Source organism: Acanthisitta chloris, unplaced genomic scaffold, assembly GCF_000695815.1.
Source record: "Acanthisitta chloris isolate BGI_N310 unplaced genomic scaffold, ASM69581v1 scaffold10441, whole genome shotgun sequence".
Classification (NCBI taxonomy): Eukaryota; Metazoa; Chordata; class Aves; order Passeriformes; family Acanthisittidae; genus Acanthisitta; species Acanthisitta chloris.
In genome coordinates, this window is record NW_008656518.1 from 61,894 (window position 1) to 72,827 (window position 10,934).

The 10,934-nt window shown below is 38.2% G+C and overlaps 1 protein-coding gene across 1 annotated transcript in view; it reads right to left on the reverse strand.

Moving 5' to 3' along the window:
- The window catches only part of TTN (titin), a gene marked incomplete at its 5' end in the record, with an annotated part of 113,176 nt that overhangs the window by 46,536 nt on the left and 55,706 nt on the right, over positions 1–10,934 (reverse strand). Inside the window, 21 exons of the mRNA XM_009084366.1 lie at positions 10–312; positions 406–993; positions 1,120–1,416; positions 1,502–1,699; positions 1,962–2,066; positions 2,158–2,748; positions 2,919–3,206; positions 3,301–3,591; positions 3,697–3,984; positions 4,762–5,067; positions 5,160–5,462; positions 5,555–5,851; positions 5,944–6,231; positions 6,357–6,656; positions 6,897–7,199; positions 7,290–7,589; positions 7,704–7,979; positions 9,076–9,378; positions 9,705–10,004; positions 10,212–10,496; positions 10,610–10,930. Coding sequence (XP_009082614.1) covers positions 10–312; positions 406–993; positions 1,120–1,416; positions 1,502–1,699; positions 1,962–2,066; positions 2,158–2,748; positions 2,919–3,206; positions 3,301–3,591; positions 3,697–3,984; positions 4,762–5,067; positions 5,160–5,462; positions 5,555–5,851; positions 5,944–6,231; positions 6,357–6,656; positions 6,897–7,199; positions 7,290–7,589; positions 7,704–7,979; positions 9,076–9,378; positions 9,705–10,004; positions 10,212–10,496; positions 10,610–10,930 — 6,531 coding nt within the window. The remainder of the gene's footprint in view (positions 1–9; positions 313–405; positions 994–1,119; positions 1,417–1,501; positions 1,700–1,961; positions 2,067–2,157; positions 2,749–2,918; positions 3,207–3,300; positions 3,592–3,696; positions 3,985–4,761; positions 5,068–5,159; positions 5,463–5,554; positions 5,852–5,943; positions 6,232–6,356; positions 6,657–6,896; positions 7,200–7,289; positions 7,590–7,703; positions 7,980–9,075; positions 9,379–9,704; positions 10,005–10,211; positions 10,497–10,609; positions 10,931–10,934) is intronic.

Sequence of the window (10,934 nt, forward strand, 5' to 3'; positions counted from 1 at the left end):
GATACTAACATGCAACATCTTTGCATAGGACTGATTTTGAAGTATCGCTTGGTGGTCCAACTCCTGCTCTGTTTTCTGCACTGACACGGAATTCATATTCATTTCCTTCCAGAAGACCAGTTACTTTGCATCTAAGATCTGAAACTGGCTTCTTTGTTGCTCTAACCCATCTTAAACCTTTCTTCTCTCTTCGCTCCACATAGTAACCTGTGATTTCACTTCCGCCATCATCTACTGGCCTTTTCCATGTGACTGTGACAGTATTTTTAGTCACATTTGTTACCTCTGGTTTTCCAGGAGGGCCTGGGGGACCTGTTAAGGAAGAAAAAAGTACAGTTGAAACACACATCAAGTCTTTAGAGACTAGTGAAAACACACTGGAACCTCTTAGCTTGGTCTACTTACCAAATCTATCCACCATTTTAACTGGTTCTGATTGTACTGGTTCACCCTTGCCATACTGATTTACTGCTGAGACACGGAAAACATATTCATTTCCTTGAATGAGCTTGCTAACAACATGCCTACAGCTTTCAATATTTTCAGCAACCAATGTCCAGAGCAGTCGACTAGTTTCCCTCTTTTCCAGAACATATGATTTGACTGGTGATCCACCATCTTCTGCAGGAGGTGACCATGTAAGAGTTGCTTTTTCTGCTGAAACATTGCTGATCTCAATAGGTCCTGGAGGTCCTGGAATATCTAAGACTTTCACATGTACACTCTCCTGCTTAGTGCCAAAAGGATTGGTTGCAGTGATTGTGTATTCTCCAGAATCTTTTCTGGCTGCATATTTGACAGTTAGAGTAGAAGAAGTCGGTTTGGTTTCAATGTGCACAAGCTCTGAAGGTCTAAAATCTTTTCCAGCTTTTGACCATGCTGAAGTTGGAGGTGGTTTGCCACGGATACTAATAGCTGACAGTGTAATGGTGTCTCCGGCTTTTACTGTTAAACCTTCCTTCAAAGTAGGATCCAGAACAATGTTTGGTGCCTCTGTCAGAACAAACAGACAAACAATCCTGATTGTTATAAGAAGAACATGGGGTGGGAGGGAGGAAGGGGAAGATTCGGTATTAATTATTCAAATAGAATTCTATCTTTTTCATGCCATCTACATACCATACTCATCCTTGCATATTATGGTTCCTGTGGTTTCAGATGGAGGACTGATAGCTCCAGCGGTGTTCTTTGCTCTAATTCTGAACTCATATTTGGAGCCTTCTATAAGGTCAGTTACAGTAAATGCACAGTCTGGAACATTCACATGATTAGCTTTTGTCCAAGTCTTTGAGGGTAAATCACGCTTTTCAACAATATAGCCAGTTAATTTATGTCCACCATCATATTTTGGTTCTGTCCAAATCAGTGTCACTGAGTTCCTAGTTACATTGATAACTTCAGGTTTCCCAGGGGGATCTATAATAAAAAAAATTAAAAAAATGATCAAATAAAAGTTACTTAAAAATTCAGAATTTTCCTTTTTATTCTTCTGATGACTTACCAATTGGATCAAGTGCCACAACTGGTTCAGATGGAAGACTTGGTTTACCTACTCCAGCCATATTGATTGCCATCACTCTGAATTCATATTCCAGACCTTCAGTTAACCCTGTCACTCTGAAATCTTTCATTCTTATTGGTGTTTTGTTTGCTCTCTTCCACAGAAGACTATTTCTTTCTTTAACTTCAATGTGATAACCTAGAAGGTAAGTGATGAGATGAAAATATGGGGAATTATCTAGACATACTCTTTTCTCATAGCACTAGGAAGCATCATACTGCCTGTACTGTATGTTACACAAGGATTGTGCAAGAGGAGCACTGAAAACCAGATTAAGAAATCAATCCATTAATTAATCAATCAATTTAAAGCATAAACACCTGATAATTTTATCTTATCCTTTGACAGGGAGAAAGAACCATTAAGAAGTGAAATACTAGGAACATTTTTGGGGATGTACCTGTGATTGGCGAGCCTCCAGTTCTTCTGGGATCAGTCCAAGTTAATGCTACAGCTTCATGCCGAACATCAACAATGTTGGGAGGTGGAGGAGCATCTGGCACATCTAAGCATATTGAAAAAATGCAATAACATTAAAAATTAATATCACCTCTAAAATATTTTTTTGAATTTCAAAAATTATAATGGATACTTACCAAATGGATGTTTTGCAATCACAGGGTCAGATTTAAGACCTTCACCTACTCCATATTTATTTTCAGCCCTGATCCTGAATGTGTATTCATTTCCTTCATGAAGTCTTGTAACTCTAAATGTGGTTTTCTGGACTGCAGAGGCACAAGTCACCCATTTATTGTTTACATTATCTCTCTTTTCTAGAACATAGTTCGTGATTTCTGAACCACCATCATCTTTGGGAGGGCCCCACTTTATGGTCATGGCATCAGCTGTGACTTCATCAAATTTCACTGGACCTGTTGGTATGCCAGGTTTGCCAACAACTTTCACAAAAATAGTGCCTTCCTTGCTGCCAACAACATTCCTCAGAGTTATTGTGTATTTTCCAGCATCAGCTTTCTGGCAGTCATGTACTACAAGAGTGGTGTTAACTGCTGTGGATTCAAATGCAACTCTTCCACTCTCAGTAAGTGCCTGGTCTTCGTCTTTCTTCCAAGTTACAGTTGGGACTGGCTTGCCTTTCATAGGGATTTTAAGACGGAAATTGCTACCCTCTTTAGCAATATAGCACAAATCAGGTAGATCTCTTAAGTCAAGTTCAGGTGCCACTGTAAAAAAATGGAAGAAACCAGTTACTCAACTATGCATAAACTCTGTGATAAAATTAAGACGCTCTTTTAAAGGTGTCGATACGTAGGTATGCCTAGCAATAATGGTGTGCATAAAATAAATATAATTTGGGTAAACAAAGCATTGAATTAATGATCTTGCTCCTCACCAACATCATCTCTTGCTACAATTGTGAGCTCTGATGGAGTTCCATATCCAGCATCATTTTGGGCTCTCACTCTGAAAGTGTATTCTTGTCCTTCTTTTAGGTCTCTCATTGAAAAATGGAGGTTCTTTCCCCGCATGACTTCTTGCCATTTATCGTCACCAATCAGGACCTCAACAACGTATGCAATAATACGGCTTCCACCATCACTGATAGGCTTTTTCCATACTAAATTGCATGATGACTTTGTTATGACTGAAGCTTTTAGATCTACAACTGGTCCAGGTGTTTCTAAAAGGAAGAAAAGCATACTAAGTGTCCATTCAAGCTAAAAATAAAAATTATTTAAATAAAAAAATAGGTGAAATGGATTCATTTTTCCTACCAGAAGCTTTTACAGCATCACGAGTTTCACAGGGATCACCAATACCATATTCATTTTCAGCAAAAACTCTGAAGAAATAAGATTTGCCTTCTTCTAAGTTAGTTATCCGGTAGCTTGTTTTTGGACATTCTGTTGTTACTGTGGACCATGATTTTCTTTCTGCATCACGTTTTTCAACAACATAATTTTTGATTGGACTACCCCCATCTATTAGAGGAGGTTCCCATGTAATGAAGGCAGAATCCTTAGATGCTTCCTTTACAGTCAAGTTAACTGGAGGGCCTGGAGTATCTGGATAGACACAACACCACCATATTTAATTTAGTAACAAAATTTACAAAAAATCAGTGAAAAAGTTAACAAATACATTAAAATGGGGAAAACCCTGAGACTTACCAAGTACTTTTACAACAATGGTGTACTCTTTCTTGCCGCAGCTGTTCTCAAGACTGAGGACATATTTTCCAGCATCATATTTATTTACATTTTCACAACGCAGGAAGGTATCGAAATCAGTTGATTTGATGTCTAATCCTTGTCTGTCTCTTAGGTTGGCACCCACTTTAGACCATGCAATCTTTGGAGGTGGACGTCCTCTTACTGGCACATAAAGTCTCATTGTGACTCCAGCACGCAACACAAGGACTTTCCTTAGTTCTGCATCAAGCTCTCCTTCAGGAGGAACTGTGGGTTTAACAAAAAAATATGTAATTAAAGTACAATCTTTAAGACTAACACCAAAGTTACTGAGACAAAACATCTCACTATACGGGCATTTCACTACATTAACGAACTTCTCATGCCTGTGATGATGTCAGTAATCGTCCTGCATTTGTTTAAAGATAACTAGCAAACTTGGCATATTTTTTCACTGATTTCGGGGGTTTTTTTCTTTTTCTTCCCCCTCCCCCCTTCCTTTTCCACCATTTATTTTAGTAAGTCTCCTAATTTCTCCTGAATTCAAAGGAATTTCAAAGGCTTCTGGACTCTACTGCTTTTCTTGAACCAAGACCGTTCTGTGAAACAATACAGTGAAATGCATACAAAAGCCAGCATGGGTCTTAAGGAATGTGTCATACAATCAAATAGTGTGCCACACAGGTGCTTAGAATAGTCATCTTGGCTTTAAATTATTTAGAAGACATGAAGATGACTGAAAGTTTTAAGAATAGAAGAAAAATCTGAAAAGCCTAATTTTAGGATTAGAGAAATAAAAAACCCTTGAAGATCCAAAATTGGAGGCAGAAGGCTATAAAGCATACAAATGGAAAAAGCAGACACCAGCCAAATTCTACTCTGCTCCTCACTGCCCTGTTCTCTTCCAAATTAGCCACTTTTCACCCACATTTTTTGAGTAATAAATGTTCCAAATTTATCTGCATCTATGGTCTGTGACCAACTCTGTCTTTAGAACCTCTTCCATGAATTGAAGCAAGCGTCAACAAAGGAATTTGAACATACTTAATATGTCTTTGGCCATGTGTTTATCCGGAACATCACTGGGATCACTGTATCCAATCTTATTGACAGCATAAACACGGAACTGGTACTCTGTATTTTCCATCAGCCCTGTTACCACAAATTGTGTAGCCTGTAAATTCTTCGGTAGATTGCATCTGACCCAGTTATCTGTGTCAGCTCTTTTTGATTCCACCAGATAACCAATAATAGGACTTCCTCCATCATATGCTGGTTTGCTCCATGAAAGGCTTATTGAATTACGAGTAGTATCAACGACTTTTGGGAAAGCAGGTGGGCCAGGAGGATCTGAGAATTAAAATAGCAAAAAGTTATTACGCCAAATTCTGTATGATGTATTTGGAAATAATAATGGAAAATATCTGAGACTTTTAGCTTACATTGAGGATCACGAGCATACACTGCTTTAGATGGTGCGCTAGGCTTGCCAGGTCCGGCTTTATTCAATGCTATCACACGGAACTCATATTCTGTTCCTTCTTGGAGTCCAGTAGCTTTAACAGTTCTTTCAATGACAGGCTTTCTGTTTACCTTTGTCCAGTTAAGAGCCTTAGTTTCACGCTTCTCAAGCATATAACCAGTTATTGGGGATCCACCATCACTAGCTGGTGGCTTCCAGCTAACAGTCATAAAGTCTTTAGTTACATTGCTAATTACCGGTGGATCACAAGGTCCAGGTACATCTGTGGAGATTTATTTGAAAATTATGTTCATATTCATAAGTGTACACAAAACCCCCCCAGTGACTAATGAAACTATCCCACAAAGTACTTACCATATGGATTCTTAGCAACTGCTGGCTCAGTCAAGATAGGGTCTCCAACACCATATTTGTTTTCAGCGCATATGCGGAACTGATATTCATGTCCTTCTATTAGTTTCTCCACCGTGCAGCTTGTAATGGGTACATTGGCACTGACTTGGGCCCAGTTTGGTCTGCTTGTTTCACGCTTGTCTACAATGTAGTTAGTAATTTCTGAACCTCCATCTTCCAGAGGAGGCTCCCAAGAAAGCATTGCACGATCTGCATACATATGTTTGATTTTGACGGAGGCTGGTGGACCAGGCTTATCTAGAATAATTAACATCACAGTGTTATAGCTCTATCTCTTGCTATACCATTTAATTATAAATATACTTGTTTATAGACAGTCTTTAGCTTACCAAGCACTTTAAGCCTAATGGTTGCTGACTTTGATCCACTTGCATTTTCAGCAGTAATAGTGTAGTCTCCTGTTTGCTTTCTGTTAACACTGAACAACTCAACTGTAGCAAGATTTCTCTTAGTGCTGATCTTGACACCTTCAGATGGCTTTAAAAGTTCTCCTTCTTTCTTCCAGGTGATTGTTGGCATTGGCTTACCATATACATTTGCCTCCAGACGGACATTAGTTCCAGCTTTTACTGTAAGCTGTGACTGCATGGACAGATCCAACTCTATTCTTGGGGGAACTGAAAGTAAAGATTGCAAGAGTCAATCGATCTAATAAGAGAGAAACACCTCATTCTTCACATGAGTGTTACTTCAACATGCACAGACCCTTACCAGAATTATCAAATGCTTTTACATTCCTTACCATTTTCTGGATGAATGGTCACTGGATCGGAAGGTTCTGAAGGTGGGCTAATATTAACTGCTGTCTTGGCAATTGCTCTAAATTGATATTGAGCATTTTCTTCCAAACCAGTAGCAGTATACTCTTCTGTGGGTATTTGATGTGGAGTTGTATTGCACCGAACCCACTTATCACCAGGTAATTTGCAAGCTTCCACAAAGTAGCCAATAAGTTTACTACCACCATCATGCTTTGGTCTTGTCCATACCAGTGATGCAGTACTCTTAGTGACATCAATAACTTCAGGTTTTCCAGGGGGATCTAAGGCAAATAAAAACATGTTATAAGCTGTTTTTCAAAAAATGAGCTAACACATTAAATAATGGCTTTAATAGTGCTGGATCCTATTTGCTGCATTCTCACACTGTACACTCACAGTGAAGTCAGAGTAAACATGAAAATATAAACAGAAGGGCAAACTTAAGATCATGAAGAGTTGCAGATATATTGAAAATGGCCATAAAAACAGTCTGTTGCAAAGTATTGGGATGTTTGGCTTACCAACTGGTGCTCTTGCTGTGACATACTCAGTTGGTTTACTAGGTTTACTTGCTCCAGCTCTGTTCAATGCATAAATTCTGAAGGTATACTCAAGACCTTCGATGAGCCCCACACAAGGATATTCTGTGGAGCGCACAGATGTGTCATTAGCTTTCACCCAGAGTAAACTGTTCCGTTCTTTGCGCTCAATGAGATAACCAGTAATTGGACTGCCTCCATCACTATCTGGTCTATCCCAAGCAACAAAAATGCAGTCCTTATTGACCTTGGTAACACGTGCATTCTTTGGTTCACTAGGAACATCTAGAAAGGAATAAAAAGATAGATATCAATTGTATGTTTTCTTACTAGGACAACTAAATAGAGAAATTCTGCTATCAAAAACTGACATACCAAATGGGAACCTTGCAATCATCTTGCCAGAAGTAAGTGGCTCAGAAATCCCGAAACGATTTTCAGCACGAACACGGAACATATACTCTTCTCCGGGAATCAGTTTTCCAATTCTGCAGCTTGTCTTTGTGACAGAAGATAGAGCTGTTACCCAGTCTCCTCGGCTTACATCACATTTCTCAACTACATAGTTTGTAATGTTACTGCCACCATCTTCAAGAGGTATATGCCATGAAAGAGTGCAAGCATCAGCATCTATTTCGGAAATATCAAATGGAGGTTCTGGAGGACCTGGTTTATCTGCACAAAAGAGTATATTAAAAAAAAAGGGATGAAAGAAAATGACTATCACTAGAACACACTGAATCTAACTTTGTATAAAGATGGATTGCAAAATAATGAAATGGAACATACCCATGACTATCACTCTGATTTTCTGACTATCAGTACCAGAGCTATTTTCTGCAGTAAGAGTGTAAAAATCAGAATCTTTTCTAGACACATCCTTAATGATAAGAACAGAAGACTTTTCTGCTTTATGCACAGCAAGGCGACTGGATGTAACTACACCTTGATCTCCTTTCAACCATTTACACAGTGGGGGAGGCTTCCCATATACATGAGCTTCAATTCTCAGTTTCTTTCCAGCTTTGATGTGAACATGATCAGGCATCAGAATCTTAGGTGGGACTGTAAAAAAAAAAATCACACACAGATATATAAATTAAACTTCTGTGACATTAATTTGCTTTTTCCTTTTCACGTGAAACTTCTTGACTTCTCTCTCTTGTTGAATCACCAGTAGGAATGACTAAAGCATTTTTAATTTAGGTTCCACTTATGGAAAACTACAGTTTCTCAGGGGGCAATATCTATATCAGTGTTACATTTACATTCCTGTACAGTTTATAAGAGAATATTTATGAGTTTGGATTGCCTTCACGGACATTTATGTAGAGATCTGTGCACTATTAATGCATGATATATAATTCCTATTTATATCTGGAACTCTCTGCTCACTTTTTGCTGACTTTCTACAGACAAACATGAAGAAGAAAGAAAGACTAAAATTTTTACTGAACTAAACCCACTTTCATAGTCAATCTTTTTGTGTCCTTGAATTATTCTCCTACTTCTTTTGCATAAAATCTTTCCAGTTTCTTCCAAAAGAAACCAGGCTGCTTGTTTCATGTAGTTTTCTTCCTTCTACTGACAAATTTTCATTCTCGTGTTCCTGCACCTCTCCCTTCCTCTTTCCATGCCACAAATTAAGAAGGTTCTTCTCATCTTCCCCATACTCCTACATCTTTCTGTGCCTTAGGGACCCTAACACCTTAAATAGTCCTACCTGTCCTCTCTGGCTTTTGTTTGATATTCTCAACCAACTTTTACAAACATAATATATATACATATATATAATATAAACAACTTGTTTTCTCTTATATTAAGACAACTCTCACTTTTGGCCCCATTTATATCTCAGACTACCAGTCTGACTCTTTTTCTCTTCCATTTTGAGTTCATTGAAGGTATTTATTATTTCTCCCTATTTCCTGTGTTCTGGTTCTAGCTGAAACCATATCTGCAAAATTAATGTTTAATTCTGAATTATTGGTCAGCACTCATTCTTTCTGATGTGTAAAAATATTCAATACAGTTAACCATAATCCTCTAGATGACTTCATAAAGCATATGTCTTTCTGTGACTCAAAGAACTACGATTCTTACTCATTTTGTGATTAAAGTAGTATATTTCAACATAGGTAGTATTTAAATTGTTACTTACTGAGTTGTTCTTTAATTTCAAATGCTCCTTGAGCTTCTATTGGCAAACTCACTCCTACAGCATTTCTAGCTGCCACTCTGAAATTGTACTTCTTTCCCTCTTTCAGACCAGCTATAACAATGGAGAGATCTTTAACAACTGAATATTCTGTCCAACGATCCGCTGGTTGGTCATCTTCTTTGTAGCTAACAATGTACCCATCAATTTTAGAGCCTCCATCACGCAGTGGGGGCAGCCAGCCTAAAGTAGCACTATTCTTTGTGATTTCAGTAACCTCAAGTTTTCTTGGTGGATCAGGTTCACCTTTTAGGAGAAAAAAAAAAAGAAACACATTAAACACTGAATTTCCAAGATTTTCTGACTCTTGAATATTTGTTGAATTATTGGATCTATCCATGATAATTCAATGAAGACAATATAGAAAAGAGCAAAATTCTTAATAATTTAAAATATATTATATGCATAGATAATATTATTTGAAAGAAACTTAGAAATATTTATTTTTATCTTTGAGCAGTTAGTAGCATTGTCCAATTTAGAAACACTAACTCTCAAAAAAAGTAAAAAACAACGCAAAATCTTATTAAAATCAGAGAAAAGACATAAAATGTATATGAAGGCATACTTACATATAGGATCTGCTGCTAGAACTGGTTTTGGTATGTCACTTGGAACACCTGACCCATATTCATTTACTGCTGTTACTCTAAAGAAATACTCATTTCCAGGTACAAGGTTCGCTATTTGGAAACTAGTTTTCTTTAGTTCTGCAGTGACTGTTGCCCAGGTCTTCCTGTCAGCCTCACGTTTCTGCAGGATGTAATGAGTCACTGGGCTACCCCCATCATTCTCTGGAGGTGCCCATGAAAGATGGCATGACATCTTGGTGACATCTGAAGCCTTGAAGTCTGACACAGGTCCAGGAGTATCTACAAAGAAATTTCATTTTATGTTAGTCTTTTCTTCTTTAATAAGTTAAAATTAAAGGGGTCTAACAGCTTTCTATATGGGGGGAGTTAGTGTTAGCTGATACAGTTATGCTCAAAACCTATAGCACCTCAGGGTCATAAATATTCCTGCAATGAACATTCAATATAGTTATAAAATTGTATAGAGGTATTTATCTCATTACTTACCCAGGACTCTGACATTCACAAATACAGCCTTTTCTCCAGCTGCATTAACAAGTGTCAATGTATATTTGCCTGAGTCATCACGTGTTGAATCAGGAATGACACAGAAGGCCATAGTGTCAACCAGATCAACTTGTCCTTTTCTGATAACATTATCAACACCCATTCTCCTCCAGGTGACCTTCGGTGCTGGGCGACCCCTAATAATGGCAAAAAGCCTAATAGGGCATCCTGCCCTGACTGTGACTAACTTTCTCATGCTTGCATCCAGCTCAATCTCAGGAGGTTCTGAAAGACAAAATTAAATAAATAAAATGCAAAGTTTAGCACATGAAATAAAATAAACCTAAAGCAAGTAACAGTTGCATGTAAACACTCATAAGGAGTATGGGAAAACTCACCAAGAATTTCTTTGGGAGACACAGCTTCTTTCAGTTCAGCTGGTCGGCCAAGGCCAACCTGGTTTTGGGCAGAAACCCTGAACTCATATAACTGATTTTCATCCAGGCTGGTGGCTGTAAATTCTGTATGAATAACTTGGGCAGCAACATTACATCGTTTCCATCCTGCTTCAGGTTCAGCACCCTCAACCTTTGGTCTCATTTCCACCACATATCCAATAATTGGAGCACCACCATCATATACTGGTTTCCCCCAGCCAAGGGTTATGGAACTCTTTGTGCTATCAACCACTCTCAAGTTTGTGGGAGGACCAGGTGGTTCTGA